Source organism: Bison bison, unplaced genomic scaffold, assembly GCF_000754665.1.
Source record: "Bison bison bison isolate TAMUID 2011002044 unplaced genomic scaffold, Bison_UMD1.0 scf7180017864109, whole genome shotgun sequence".
Classification (NCBI taxonomy): Eukaryota; Metazoa; Chordata; class Mammalia; order Artiodactyla; family Bovidae; genus Bison; species Bison bison.
This window is the reverse complement of record NW_011494681.1, coordinates 382,504-398,871: the sequence shown is the minus strand read 5'-3', so window position 1 is coordinate 398,871 and position 16,368 is coordinate 382,504. Positions and strand designations below refer to the sequence as shown.

Sequence of the window (16,368 nt, the reverse complement as noted above, 5' to 3'; positions counted from 1 at the left end):
ATTTTCATGAGGAGCTTACAAGGCCAGTACTGTCAAAGCTCTGTAACTAAAACTTTCACTGTATCTTGACAGTACTGGCCTTGTAAGCTCCTCATGAAAATCACCAAGGAAGCAAACTTCTCACCTCCTACTCAAATAGAATAAATAATCTGTTCCCTGAAGCAGATTAAAAGATATAGGGCTTTTGAATTAACTAACCTATAATATAAATCAATTAGAAGCCAATAAGTAATTACCTCTATTTTCATGAAACGATCAAGAAATTTGTCAAATCTATGAAACACCAGATTAGACTGGAAATCCCATGGTTTCAGTTCCTTATTTCCCACAAAATAGCTTGCCAATCCTCTTCTATAGTTGAAGAAACAATTTTTGAAAGTCTTTAAGATGTTAACGGTCACTTGAACCTTTTCCAGACAGTCTTCAATTTCCCCTTTCAAGAGATCTTCAGGTGAAAGGTAAGCTATTGCCTAGAAATCAAAGAAAGAATGATAAGAAAATATGTTTAATAGTTTGCCTGAAAATATTCATTTCAATGAAATGTTTTATTTTTCAGTGAGTGAAGTGAAATCGCTCAGTCATGTCTGACTCTTTGCGATCCCATGGACTGTAGCCTACCAGTCTCCTCAGTCTATGTAATTTTCCAGGCAAGAATACTGGAGTGGGTTGCCATTTCCTTCTCCAGGGGATCTTCCCGACCCAAGGATCAAACCTGGGTCTACCACATTGCAGGCAGACACTTTACCGTCTGAGCCACCAGGGATTTTCAAATAACAATGTCTAGAATTGGGCCAGCGATGCTGTGAAACAGAAGACACAAATTCTAGAAATTCAGGTAACTAGGTTTTAATGACATACATGTATACATTAAAGAAATCTACAGAAGATGCTGTAATTACTGGAATCAAACATTCAACCATGACTGCGTTTTTGCTAAGCTTCAAAGATAAAACAACTGTGTAATCAGAATTTGCATGGCTATTTGAGGCAGCAAATACTCTGCACATTTTTTTTTTTTCATATAAAGAAATGTAAAAGCCAGGAGGGGAAACCTATGAGATCATGTATTTTAAAAATATGGTCATGTTACCTGGCAGCACAGGGTCACTTGCAAAGGTGAGGAAGAGCTGACATAGGTGATTACACCACCGGCAATTCTTTTAGGTTAACTAACTTCTCTTCTGGGAGCTCATTACAGGACATAAAATCTAGCTGAGATATAGCAACTTGAACTGATTTTGAATAGTTGAAATGCAAAGATGAGAACAATTAAAGAGAAACCAGCAGATTCATGTAGCAGCTCTCATAGTACCATCATTCAGTTCTTCCCTTTCCCCTATTTGTTATGAATCTTCACAATATCCCTGTTTAGGGTCCTCAAGAACCTATAAATTCTAATCCTGATGCATCTTCACCTCATATAAATTAAAGGTAAAATTGCATGCCTTTAATTCTACAGTTGTTTAGAAAGCTGTAACAGATCTCAAAAGAGAATGTAATAAAAGCCATTAGGTTCAACACAGTCAATTGAAGGAATGATTTCCAAATGCAGATGTATTATCCTCCTCCTATAAATGGCTACAGTTTTATATGCAGTGGCTACAGTTTTACCGGAAATATAGACTCTGAGACAAAAATGTTTAAAGTAGTAAGAATATCATTCACTTGGTGTCTAAAAAGCCTACTGACAAGTTCCTTCAACTCTGGCTATAGATGCCCAGTCTATACTAATTTCTCACTCAGGCTGGATGGAAAATTAACCTCTCCCTAAAGGTTGCTAAATTTCACACAGAACAGGGATGAGAACTCCCAGGAATCCCTCAGTAATTTGAGTTTTGTAAGAGTCTGCACATTGGTATGGGTTACGGATTCCATCAGAGAAGGCAATGGCACCCCACTCCAGTTCTCTTGCCTGGCAAATCCCATGGATGGAGGAGCCTGGTAGGCTGCAGTCCATGGGGTCGCTAGAGTTGGACAAGACTGAGCGACTTCACTTTCACTTTTCACTTTCATGCATTGGAGAAGGAAATGGCAACCCACTCCAGTGTTCTTGCCTGGAGAATCCCAGGGACGGGGGAGCCTGGCGGGCTGCCATCTACGGGGTCGCACAGAGTCGGACATGACTGAAGCGACGCAGCAGCAGGTCCCATGTCCAAAGCCTTATAAAATAAAAAATGACTAACCAGTTTATTTTATCAATAAGCCAATCAATTAATGAATTTATCAATGATAGCATTTTTTAAATTTAATTTTTATTTTACATTGGAGTATTGTTGATTTACAATGTTGTATTAGGTTGATGCCTGTCTCCCAGCTTTTCCATCTTATGTAACTTTATAGACTCTTGCTTAATTCTACCATCCCTTTTCCAAGCTCAACCTTGGAGACTTAAACTCTTTGTCATCTGGGATCTTGTGAATGAGAATATCCCCAAGAGAGACACTAAGTAAGCTGTAGAACAGAGTGGGGGGCCTAGAGTGGTAATGACTCACAACGAACAGGAAGCACAGTTTGGTAACCATGGAAGAAAAGCAAGGCACTAAAATAAGACACCATTACTGTGCCATTATCCAAAGTGTGCCATTATCCAAGGTGGTCACATGATGCCTTTTATATGTCTGGCCTAAATGACTAGGTTAACAGTCACTGTTAGAAAACAAGTAAAGAGAAACACATTTGCTTTTAAAGTAACAAAGGATTTCTGACCCTGCCTGGAATGCCTAGAAAGATCAGGCAGACAAGGAAAATGAGTGAAGCAGATCAGGAACAACAGTGGATGGTGGAGACCAAGGTCACCTGCACAGCACATGGCCCATCTAAAGGCGGTAGCTGAAGCTCTAGCAGCTGACTGTGTCAATGGGGATGGAAGAACCAATGTAGCGAAACCTGACTTTTCAGTGGAGGCTAGAATGCTGGAATTTAAACAAGACCTAATTAAGCATTAGCAACATTTTTTAAAATAAAAATTCCAAAATGCTATGCAAAATAAAAACACTGCATTGATCCACTGGCCAAACACAGTCAACAGAATGCCAGCTTATGACTTCTGATAATAAGCTAAGGGTTCAAGGGTTCCAATGTTTCATAAACACACTGAAGTCTATAGATTCACAGAAACAAAGTACATAAAAACTAGGTAAGGAGATTGTAAAAGACACATAAAATGTGTAACCACACAAACTGGGCAAAGTACAAAATTAAAAGAACATGGTATAATTCTATACCCACACATAACAGCAAATTTATAAAAAATGGTAATGCTAAAAGCTGGTGAATTATAGCAAAACTTGTTACACATAATAATAGCAATGCAATTAACATAAACCTTTTAAAATAATTTGTATATATCAAATATTGTTCAAGAGTCATGAAAAGATTATACCCCTTACTCAATATCAGGAATTTATATTAAGCTGATTAGCCAAGTTAAGGAAAAAGGATTTTTGTAGAAAGTTGTTGTCTACATATTGCTTATAATACAAGTGGCTGGAAGCAATCTACATATCCAATAAAAATAAATTAACTTTTCAAGAAGATAGTAAAAAAATTATATGATAAAATGTATTAATAAGTTTTAGAGGAAGGAAAATTCTTTTAATGCTGAATTTGAGAGGGATGGAATTATAGGACTACTTCCATTATTATAAATGTCATACAATATTTTATAGATATCACTAGTATACACATACTACATGCTAATTAGAAATAAAAATTATTTTAAACTATGGAGCATAACATAATGGGTAAGAGCTCTTTCTTACAAGCTGGATGACCTTGGGCATGCTATTTCTCCTTTCTGGACTTTGGACTTTCTTTGGACTCTGGACTTTCTGGACTATTTTTTTTTTTTAAATATAAGCTGGATCTACTAACAAATAGTACCTATATCATAGTGCCACTAGAAGATTAAATTCATAGATTTTTGTGAAGGGCTTAGAAGAATTCTGGCAAATAAAAGAAACTATACAGTGCCTGCTGGGGCTTTCCAGGTGGTACAGTAGTAAAGAGTCCACCTGCCGATGCCAGAGTCACAGGAGACACAGGTGTGACCCCTGGGTTGGGAGGATCCCCTGGTGGAGAAAATGGCAACCCATTCCAGTATTCTCGCCTGGGAAATGTCGCGGACAGAGGAGCCTATGGGCTACAGTCCATGGGGTTGCAGAAAGTCGCACACGGCTGACCGGCTGTGCACATACACACTGTGCATTAAAAAGGCATTAAAAATCAGCTGGACAACAAACAACTGGAGGTGGTAATGGGCACTGCAGAGGTTAGCTCTTCAGAGAACCCAGGCATGAAAGTTTACTCACTGCCCACTTTTGATTCCTTACATGTTGGGACAGATTTACTACAAAGTCTACTTGGAGAATCTAGGAAATTGGGTCAACTAAACCTTTGGACATAAGCCAGGAAGAGTAACTAAGGAACAAGGGAAGCAAGGTTATTTCCTCAGGAGTTTGGCAAACTTTGACCACGGACACTGACCAGGGGCCAGGGATAATAGGTTAACAGGCTTACAGGTAACCAGGGCTCTCTGCAAGCCATCTATAAAAATGAATGACAATCTTTGAGGTTTCTACACTAACAGGGCTTTGCAGTAAAAGTTTGGATCATTCTCAAAATGAGATGAGGATCCTCAAAAGGGGTTTGGGAGAAGCTGTGATCATGGTTGTTAAAACCACAGTAGGGATCAAAGCCTTTCACATGAGCTATGTCCATTAGGGCCCAGTGCACTCACTTAACAAAAGGGCAAAATGGAGTTTGCACAACAGAGAATCAGAAATAGAATGAAGCCAGAGGAGACACTAAAATATAGCAAGGAAGTGACCCATCATCTCCAATCAAGAGCTGCAACTAGTGGAACTTTTACTGATTTCTATTACATGTTGCACTGAGCATTTCATTTAGGTTCTCTCCTTGGATTCTTACAACAGCCCATGAACTAGGCACTTACAAGGGCAGAAACTGAGGCTCAGAGAAGTGATTTAACTCCACCGTGTGCTCAGTCATGTCTGACTCTTCTGCGACCCCCTGGACTATATAGCCTGCCAGGCTCCTCTGTCCCTGGAATTCTCCAGGCAAGAAAACTGGAACGGGTAGCCTTCCCTTCTCCTCTAAAATGGTTCAATTAAATTTGAATCTTTGTTGGTCTGAGTCCAAAGCACTTTGCATATATTCTATCTCGTCAGAAGCAGAGAGAAGAACCCACACCCCTACCTCAATCTTATACTCCCAAAACTCTAAACTGCAGGTCAGAAGACCTGTACTTTAATTTGTCCCCCTAAACTCTCAAGGAAATTGAGCAAATGATATCTTTCAAGTTTCAGTTAATTCATCTGAAAAAGTATCAGAGATTGGAAGGGAACCCAGTTCCCCAGCCAGTTTCACCTACAACATCCTTCTCTTGGATGCTTAGGACAGCAAAGAGCTGGGGCCTGGGGCAGCAGAAGCTCTAAGCTATTTGCCTTGACCATGAGCAGATTTTCAGGGTTCCCAATTTCCTCCAATTTACTCCACTGTGCAACAAAATTTTTTAATTTTCAATATGAGTCATGACGTGAGAAGCATTAAACTAGATTGGGGATTTATTTAGGTCAATCATAGTTGTCCACCCTTCCCTGAGCTAGTGATCCAGATCTGTCTAAAATATCCTATCTTCCTGGCCACAGGATTGCTCCAGGAGAGAAAATAAAATGCTTTTTCAGTTCAGTTCAGTCGCTCAGTCGTGTCCAGCTCTTTGTGAGCCAGTGGACTGCAGCACGCCAGGATTCCCTGTCCATCATAAAACCCATCGGTCCAGAACTAAAAACAAAGTCAGTCTCTTTCCAGGGAAGTTCTTCTAGTAGCAGAATATCCCTCTAGTGCTACCAAAAGCCACCTTATTTACATGGATGAGAGACTAAGGATCAAGTCAATCTAACACACATGAACAAAGTAGAGTTTTGAAATTATCATCTGATTCTCCTGGAGAATGCTAATCCCCAAGTCTTTGCACACTTAGACTTTCCAGTTAATGTGAACTTAGGCCCTTCTTTCTGTTCCAGTTTGCCAGTTACAGGTAGAAGTGATGCGACTCTCATAAGGGGCGGTCTTAGCAACACAAAGGCTAAGCCACATGCACAGATTCTGATTCTCTGGCATCCATTTTACAAAAACCCCTTAGGGGTTCAGACCCACACCCTGATACAGACCCTGCTGTGGACTGAACTGTGCCGTCCCCTCTGAAACAGTGCCTGTGTTGGAGCCCTAACCACCAATGTGACTACCCAGAGATGGAGTCTTCAGCAGGTAATTCAGGTTAAATGAGGACAGGAGGGTGGACCCCTATCTGATAGGACTGTGGTTTTGTAAGAGGAGGAGGAAGATCTTTCTCTCCACCACATGAGGGCACAGAGAGAAGGCAGCTATCTGCAAGCCAGAAAGAACACTGGCCAGAATACACAAATGCAGGAACCTGGACTGGTCTCCCAGCCCCCAAAACTGTGAGAAAGCAATTTCTGAAAATAAAGCCACCCAACCTGTGGAATTCTGTTATAGCAATTAAAGCAGGCTTACACACACACACACACACACACACACACACACGCACCCTTAGAGAATCACTAGATGATATACCCTTCTAGTATCTTTTAGCTCTGAAATTATGAAATGCTCTCTGATACTATGGACACAAGAGGAATTAAAACTTTCCACTGGATGAGGAAGCAGTCTAATTTTTTAAAGTATTTTATTATGTAAAGAGTAGAGAAACAATTATAAGCAAGAGATTTTTAAAGATTACCCATGAATCAAAGTTTTTTTTAATTCGACTACTATTTTTTTAATTTGACTACTATTTTTTGAGGATCATTCTTGCTTCTACCCAGTTCTCTACTTTCCAAAAGTCCTCCCTCAGCCTGCGTTTCCATGGAAACCAAAAGGTAAGATACAAAGAAAGTACTACACATGTGCACCTTGTATTAGAAGCTATCTTAAATCTCTGAAGAAAAGGAAGGTATTAAACAAAACCGAATCCACTAACAACCTGTCCTGTGATCCTATTTAAGTTATTTCTAGAGCTCCTTTGCCATTTAGGATAGAAAATCACCTGGCCTTTGTTACCATAAAAGTCCTCTCTGAAAAAAGAGGAATAAATTTATCTCTAACTGGATTTATTCATTCCTCATTGATCTAATAAAACTTGAAAAGTGAAAGCGATAGTTTTGCTCAGTTGTGTCTGACTCTTTGCAACCCCATGGACTATAGCCTGCCAGGCTCCTCTGTCCATGGGATTCTCCAGGCAAGAACACTGGAGTGGGTTGCCATTCCCTTCTCCAGGGGATCTTCCCAACCCAGGGATCAAATCTGGGTCTCCTGCATTGCAGGCAGAGAGCCACCAGAGAAACCCCAATAAAACCTACCACATGGCAATAATTCTCATTGACTCTATTTTTTCATGCTACATACCTGGTCAATGAAGAGATTACAAAACTCTTGCAATAAAACTATGACCCGAGCAGGGGTATTATAAAACTTGGAATGACTCCAGATCAGACAGATGGTATGAAATAACGGGGCAATTAATACACCGGTCTGTGGGAATTCCGTCTCCTGCAGACACTGAATGTGTCTCCTCAGGGGTCTCAGGTAAAGTTCCACATCTTGGGCTTCGAGCAGAGCTGAAAAGAAACCACCATTAATGTGAGGCAGTCTCTTCTATCTAAATTCACTTCACAAGTTCAAGACATGGTTATACTTAAAATGTTGCCTCTTTTTAGATTATTTATCCTACAATTGACACATGACAGGTTAGGAAAAGCTTCACATATTGTCTGGCTGTAAGAACCCTTCAAAAGAGCCCGGGCATATTCACCCTTACAGCACAAGTAAATTGTGACTGAAGACTCACAAGCTTCATCAGCAGAATGTTAATTCCTCCTAGGTACTTGCTACCAGCACAATTTAATCATTTATTGTTTCATTCTTCTATCCTATGAGAGTAACTTATACAAGGACTGAAAATTTTTCTATCACATTATTATTCAAAATGTAACTTGAAATTTTTAAGCATGGGTGATGAAAATATTCTAGACACAGAGGCAATAGTTACAGGATACTGTGAATACACTAAATGCCACTGAACTGCACTCTTTAAAATTTTATGTTATGTGAATTTTATCTCAAATTTAAAATTGTTAAACGTATCATATTGATGTTTGGTAGAAACCAACAAAACACTGTAAAGCAATTATCCTTCAATTAAAAATAAATTTTAAAAAATTGTTAAGCATGGTAGGAATAAGGTATATTTTTTAAAGCTATATGAAAAAAATTTAAATAGTTAACTATTATTAATTACTGCTTAATCTAATTCAAATTTTCTCTTAAAACTAGCCCTTCTGACGGCCCTAAATAGATTTCCATCAGACTCCATTTTACTCCTGAGGCTACAAATACTTTTGCTTAACTGAAAGGCATCTCCTATGAAAGTAGGATATGAAGGAAACTAAATTCTTGTTTTCTTACAGTACAAAATACTCCTGTAAGAGATTAAAAACAAAATAACCTGCTACACTTTTTTTTGGCTGTCAGAATCAGATATCTACCCACCCGTAGTACTCTTACTTGACAAGTAACTCATATATCTGTCCATCTAATAATAAAGACCTGGGAAGAAAGAGAGGGTCCAGGAACCATTTTTGTCCCAGTTGCACTTATGTTCTGAAATGAAAGTGTTTTCAATATTAATTTCAAAATCAAATAACTGCATGTAATAGGTAAAGTGCCCTTAAAATGTGATAAGCCTATCTAGTGACTTTACAGAGCCTCCAGTAAATCTTCTAACTCTAACTAACAATGGCTTTGGGCCACTTGCTGTACTCAAAGTGTTTTTTCCCCTGAATCTCTAGGCTGTATACTCATAAGGCTCCAAGGATCCCTGGGATTTATTCCTGCAGACCTTGTATCCAAAGAAAATGTTAAATCTTACTAACAGAAAACACCAGCAGCAGCTTCTATTAATGGAGGGTACACTTACTGTGTGCCTAGTACTTTGTACTTGTTTAGTTGCTAAGTCATGTCAGACTCTTTAACCGCCCCATGGACTGTAGCCCACCCAGGCTCCTCTGTCCATGGGATCTCCCAGGCAGGAATACTGGATTGCCATATCCTTTCCCGGGAGATCTTTCCAAACCAGGAATCGAACCCATGTCCCCTGTATTTCCTGCATTGGCAGGCGGACACTTTACCACTGAGCCACCAGGGAAGCCTGGTACTTTGTACACTATGTATTAAATCTTCAGTCCAGTGGTTCTCAGCCAGGGGAGGTCTTCCCCACTGAAGGTCATCTAGCAATGTCTTACGTTTTTTTGTCATAATGGGCATGGGGGTAGTGGGTAGACTCCAGCAATGCTGCTAAATAGGCTGCAATGCTTAGGGCGGTTCCCCACAACAAAGAATTATCCTCCCCAAAGTGTCAGTGGTGACAAGGTTGCAAAACAGTGTTTCAATCTTTGCAACAATTTGCAAACAAAGTTTTAATATGCCAATTTGGCCAATGGAAACCAGAGACTCAGCAAAAAGCTGTACTGAGTGAATCTGGGGCAGAAACTCAGATCTAACTCCCTGTTTGAAAAGAGGCCTTAAGACAACAGTTTATGGAGAAAAGCCTAAAGAGTTAGCATAACTTTCTCAAAGTAAATGTTAAGTATTTTCTAACCTTCCATGTATTACACATTAAAAATTTAAAAATAATTTTCTAATGTCAGAAACAAAATCAGGAGTTCCCTGGTGGTCTGGAGGTTAGGACTCTGTGCTTTCACTGCCGGGGGTCCGGATTCAGTCTCTGGTCTGGGAACTAACATCCCACAAGCTGTGCACATAGCCAAAAAAACAAAACAAAACCCAGCTATTGGGCCATGCTATCTTACAATTTTATCATTTAAAACTTTAGAATCATGGGTCATATCCATATTTGCTTACACATGCCTAAAGAAACATGAACAGAAATAAAAAAAACTATGGAGAGGGTTACTGGTTGAGACTGAAACTGGGTACTGAAAAGATAAGGAGAATTTGCACTTTTATATTTTAAATTATAAATACCATCTTTTAATTTCTGGCTTTAAACAATGTGCTTGTATTATCTGTTGGAAACTCAACAAACAAACCCTCCTCTCTGTGTGTTAAATCTTCAATGATGATTTTGCATTCTTAGGAGTTAAATAAATGGTGGAACTTAAGCAAATTCGGAGATTCTACTGATGAATAACTGGACTAATTGCAACCCAACTGTTGATTAGAAAATCTCCATGCTGGGCATTCAATGACTTGCTGATAAATACCAAAAGCCTTTCCCCTCCACACAGGCACTCTCACTGAAAGTTCACTCTAGATCCTCTTTAGTAAGTACTTAAATGGTTTACTAAGAGCTGAAGAATAAACCGCAGATGATTAAGATGGATTTACCATTAGGAGAGTCAAGTGCAATCATTTCATGAGCATACTAAGGGTAGGAGGCTGAGCAAACAGGCAGGAGTCAGATCAGGAGGGACCACTGATCCAGGCCAAGGAACACAAGTCTTACCATTTTTCACAGCCATGAAAATGTCTTTCAATGTTGGAAAATAGCTGCTTTGCTTATTTTTCAGGATCTTAACCATTTTGAGGACAATAGGAGTCTGAAGCTAAATTGAAATATATATAATACCTAGATTAATGACTAAATAAATGCATTCTGCAAAAAATATTTAAATTATATTCCATTAATGCACAATACACACAGTATTTAATACTCAAAGATGTACCTGGTTTCACGTTGAAAATAATTTTTAAAATTAACATTTTTTCCTTAAGCTTGTATTTTATTTTACATTTATAGGTCTTTGACTTTTTTAAAAACCTAAATTACATTTTATTATATATGTAAGATAATAAATTTTCATATAAAATCTGTTTCCAAAAAATCTCTAAGAGATAGGTGAACAAGTGAATGAATGTCTTAGTTTTTAGAACATTAAACTGAATAAACTTCTAAGGCAAACACTAGCAGAGGAACCAGTTAGTTCTTCCAAAGTTGCATCTCTCCACTAAGCAAAGCCTACTCCTTTCCCAAATCAATTATATCAACTAGATTAATTAAATCACAAAAATCTTCAACATTTCCCTTGGGAACTACACTTCCTATGCCACAAAGTGTTTCCAATTACTCACATGCTGTCAAAATATTTTCAAAAAGGCAAGTTCACCTTTAATACCCATTAATTTTAAGAATGCATACTATAGAGAATTTTGCAGTAAGAATTGAGTAAGTCATTCAAAGACAGTGTGTTAAACCTTTAAAGTTATTGGAAATCACTGGTTTGGGGCATCAAATTCAACAAGTGACTTTGCTAATTCAATTGACAAGCAATTTCTAGGGCTCTCTACTTACTTGATCATAAATGCATGATAGGTTCTCTCTTCTCATCATCCAGAAATCCAGTTCAGTTTGAGGATTTGAGTGAAGACCATTTAGCAAAGGCTGCACTGAATCTTCCTCTATGATTTCTTGGATTTGATGTGACCATTTAATAACCACTGATTCAATTGCGTGGAGTACTCTCCTTTCATTTGGCTCCAGTCTGCAAACACTGAAATGATTAATAATATAATACAAAAATGAATCATTTCATCTGACTAAGGACAGGACTTAGTATTTTAATGTTTTTTTATTTTTAAAATATGCTGTCATTACAATAATATTTTAAAAATATTGCTAACACGGGGGTGTTACAGGGGTGTGATATTAAGTAGGTATATCACCTCTCCATTTTGACATCTTGTGTAAACTGTATCATTACGTACTTGGTCTCTGAATATTTCTGATCCAGGTCAATGTTTCCTGCAATAGTGGGAATTGGTAGAAGAGTTCTTCTCAACATTTTGCCCCTAAAAATATGCATTTTACTTTTCAAGACTTCTATATGATGTTCCATGTCTTGTGAAATAAAGCATGACCAGGATTTATGGTTGTTCTTATTAGAAATAATTGGCACTAAAATCTAGAGAAAGAAAAACATTTTAAGCAGAAAAATTAATTAATTTACAGACAACGTATTCCTTCAAAGATTTTCTTGTTACACAAGATCAGAAACTAAACCACTCAATTTCAACTTCATAATGTCCTCCTGTGACATCAAATCTACAGATGACAAAGTCAGTGACCATTTAGACTTAATCAATTAGACAAATTCTTTCAAAGTGGAAGTACTATACTGCTTGCTCATTCATTTACATATTTATCAAACATTTATGGAGGCTCCCAGTAACTCAGATCCTGTATGAAATAAGCAAAATCATGTCAAGTAAGTAAACTGCTTTCTTAATGCAAATTGAACACATTGGCAGGTGTACTAATGGAAAAAATCTTCTTGAATCACATGGCAAAAGCAAATTCATCTTGTCCAGCTCTGAGGGCCATCCCAGTGGATTCAATTTTAATAGAAAGATATTTATTAAATTCTATGAACCTTTTTTGGAACTCCTTCCACCATTAAGGTGGGAATATCAATGAAACTATATGTGTGGGAAACCTCCAAAATTATTTTTTGTGTTCCCAAAGTACAGCATATATTAAGTAATTATAGTTTGTTGAGTTAGTGAAGTTAGTCTCTTGCTTCCTCACTCTTTTCCAATATATACTAATTGTAAACGTTTTTTTCTGACACAATCTGTCTAGACTTTCAGTGTTAACCATAAATTTTCCATTAGCTAAAATGCTTAGAAAACACCCTTCCTTTTTAAAGTTGATTTTGAGAACACAATCTTCTAGTTAACTACAAACAAACTGAAAATTCATTTCATTTTCCAATGGGGATAAAACAAATATTTCCAAATTGTATTATATTTTCCTGCTTTGTACCCACCACTTCTTGAGCTAGGAGATTAGTAAGAAATAGTGTGTCTTTCAGTGGCAACAATCTAAATGCCCATCCACAGATGAATGGATAAAGATGATGTGTATATACAATGGAATGCTACTCAGCCATAGAAAAGAATGAAATAAAGCCATTTGCAACATGAATGGACCTAGAGATTATCATACTAAGTGAATTAAGTCAGAAAGAGAAAGACAAATGCCATATAGTATTACTTATATGTGGAATCCAAAATACAAGGCAAACCAACTTATGTATGAAACAGAAATAGACTCCCAGGCAGAGAACAGACTTGTGGTTGCCAAGGGGGAGGAGGGCTGGGGAAGAAGGTACTGGGAGCCAGAGACCAGCAGATGTCAACTATTACATAAAGGATGCATAAGCAATTAAGTCCTACTGTACAGCACAGGGAACTACACTCAATATCCTGAGATAAACCATAATGGGAAAGAATGTATATATCTGAATCTTGCTCTCTCTATATATCTGAATTTGCTCTATAGCAGAAACTAATACAACACTATAAATCAACTATACTTCAATAAAAACAAAAAAAATACTAGTGTGTCGAGCTCTGTCGGTCAGAACTGCCATGAGAGGCACATTTTCCTGTCATGTGGAAAACACGGGAAAAACACCCATCTCTGACTGGGAGGGGTATTAGGGAAGACTCGCCAGGAAAGTTGATACTTGGTTTAAATCTTAAAGATGAACGAGTAGGGCTGAACACGGATGCAAAACCACTGAAGGCTAAAGGAGTACATTGCTTCTGAGAAAGTTCCAGTCTGGCCTGCCTGAAACTGGAGCCAGCACCCCTAAGGAGAGGCCCTGTGAGGAAAGCAGGGGCGGGGCATGAAGAGCTTTGGAAACGAGACTGAAGACTTAGGCTTGCTGGGCTGCCCATGCACTGACCCACTGAACAACTGCTTTCTAGATTAAATTCCCAGTATCAACAGCTTTTCTAAAAGTCAGGGATAGGGATAATTCTGGTTCTTCAACATTTCCAGTTTACTGTTTCAAACTTTCGCTCTATTTACTGTTCTGTGACAAGACCAACTTCTTTTAAAATTAAGTATTTGTGTCATAAGCTATAGATAAAACTGTTACGCAATTCTGAGCCACATGCTTTGTAGAGCAGTTAAGCAGAGGGCTCGAGTATCTCCATGAACATCATTTCAAACAAGTTGACCTGGGATGTGCTCTGTAGTGAAAATAAACCTCGTTAGCAACAAGCATATACAAAGGAATTCAATTAATCTGGGGTTCTGTTTTTAGCTGGAAGTTTTTTGTCTAGGTTTTATGCTTTATAAGAAAAATCCCCAAACTTTCTCTGAACCAAAATAATTTGGATGTGTTTACTAGCGGATATACAATACATGTAAAAAAGTCTCTGCTGGCATTCTCAATGGCAACCCACTCCTTTACTCTTGCCTGGCAAATCCCATGGACGGAGGAGCCTGGTGGGCTGCAGTCCATGGGTAGTGAAGAGTTGGACATGACTGAGCGACTTCACTTTCACTTTTCACTTTCATGTACTGGAGAAGGAAATGGCAACCCACTCCAGTGTTCTTGCCTGGAGAATCCCAGGGACGGGGGAGCCTGGTGGGCTGCCGTCTATGGGGTCGCACAGAGTCAGACACGACTGAGGCAACTTAGCAGCAGCAGCATTCTCTTTACTCACTTTGTCCTTTTTTGAAACATGGCATCTTCCTTTTAACAACAGTTCTTAAATCAGTAGAGAGTATTACCTGGTCAACAATTTCAAAATACAGAAGCCTAGGCCTCTGCTAGACTTCTTAAATTGAAATATATAGGAATGTGGTCCAGATACTGATTGCAAGAACCAAATCATACTTTTCATTCTGGCTTGAGAAACATTTACAGTTATTGTTTCTTTCAAGATATGGGTCAACATAATACTTAAAGAAATAACTGCATGACATTTTTAATACTTTTGCTAAATTATATAATATAGTTAAAATAATAGCATATAGGGACACATGATAATATTGAACAGTAGATCAGGAGTAAAATTTTGCACACATTAGATCTGAGATGTCTATTTCACAGCAAGTGTAATAGACATTTCAGATCTAACGTGGGCAGTGGAAGTCCAAGGTTAAAGTTCAGGAGAGAGATCAGGGCTGGGAAGAGAATTCTGGGAGAGCCTAGCATACCAACATAAATTACTGTTTATCAGTGTATATCTGTGTCGAACTTCAAAGACTATACAACATTGAATATAAATGAGAGTATATTAGGTCATGAAATGAGAAAAAAATAAATATGAAGTCATAAATGACTTTTTCTCATCTCCTGTTTAAACACCTGGTCCATCCCTTTATTTTACTCCAGTGTAAGAACAACAACACTGGAAAATTCCCTCAACACTTTTCAATCCAATCACTACTTCAGTAACATAGTCCCTCTTTGGTCCTTGATTGAGTCACCAATTCACCAATCCTTTCATTAAATGTTTTTCTTCTTGTGTACCAGAAAGTACCCAGAAAGACAGTAGTTAATTAGTTTAGAATGCAATGGCCCATTTGATTTCAAACTTTTAAATGAAATCTGTCCTAATAAAAACCTTCAGAGAACACGCATAACCACCATCATCTTTCAAAAATAAATACATGGATGCAGGTTTGACAACTGGCCTTGGTGGCAACACCTGGATGAAAAAGTTGCAGGGTGTTAAGTTTTCTAACCAGCCTTTCCAGCTTTATTCCTCACCACCCTCCAGCTCTTCCCCAATCTAACTGCAGTAATCTACTTTGTTTTTAAAAATGCAATCTCCATTTCCTCACCTTTGGGCCTTTGCACTGCTTCTTACTTCCTCCCTTCTCCATACCTAGTTACTGCTCCTTGTCCTTCAACAAACAATTTATCAAATAATTTACAATGATTTACCTTCAATAAATAATTTACCATACAACCGTGGATGCTTTTGAGAGTAAAAACAATAAGAATTACCAGATGTCATACGATCTATAACAGAGGAGACTGGAACCAACTCAGGCAAATCAAGACCTGTAACCTATTGAGACTTCCTACCTTCCCTGACAACTCTAAGATGTTGCAGCATCCTGCTGAAACCACAATGCCCAGCACGCTGTATCCCTGTTTGTTCAGCTGTCTGCCTCCCTAGTTAGACTGCATGCTTTCTGAGGGCAGAAATGTCATCACTAACTGCCAGGTATGTCCTGTCAGTGGTACCAAGTAGATATTAAACAAGTATTGACTAAAGGAACAAATGACAACTGTGGGCTTGTTAGCATACAAATTCCAAGTGAAAAGCCCAAAGGGACACTTGGGAATTTGTATGGTAATAGGCCCACGGTTGTCATAAATGTCAAAAAAATTCAAATGGAAGATTCCTGTTTATTTAACTTATATGCAGAGTACATCATGAGAAACACTGGACTGGAAGAAACACAAGCTGGAATCAAGATTGCCAGGAGAAATATCAATA

At 38.2% G+C, this 16,368-nt stretch overlaps 1 protein-coding gene across 1 annotated transcript in view; it reads right to left on the bottom strand.

Moving 5' to 3' along the window:
* Nucleotides 1-16,368, bottom strand: part of DNAH11 (dynein, axonemal, heavy chain 11) — a 374,558-nt gene that overhangs the window by 352,197 nt on the left and 5,993 nt on the right. The window contains exons 3-7 of the mRNA XM_010839026.1: nucleotides 11,824-12,020; nucleotides 11,411-11,609; nucleotides 10,565-10,664; nucleotides 7,447-7,658; nucleotides 237-470 (exon numbers count right to left, since the gene is read on the bottom strand). Of these exons, the coding sequence (XP_010837328.1) occupies nucleotides 237-470; nucleotides 7,447-7,658; nucleotides 10,565-10,664; nucleotides 11,411-11,609; nucleotides 11,824-12,020 (942 nt within the window). The remainder of the gene's footprint in view (nucleotides 1-236; nucleotides 471-7,446; nucleotides 7,659-10,564; nucleotides 10,665-11,410; nucleotides 11,610-11,823; nucleotides 12,021-16,368) is intronic.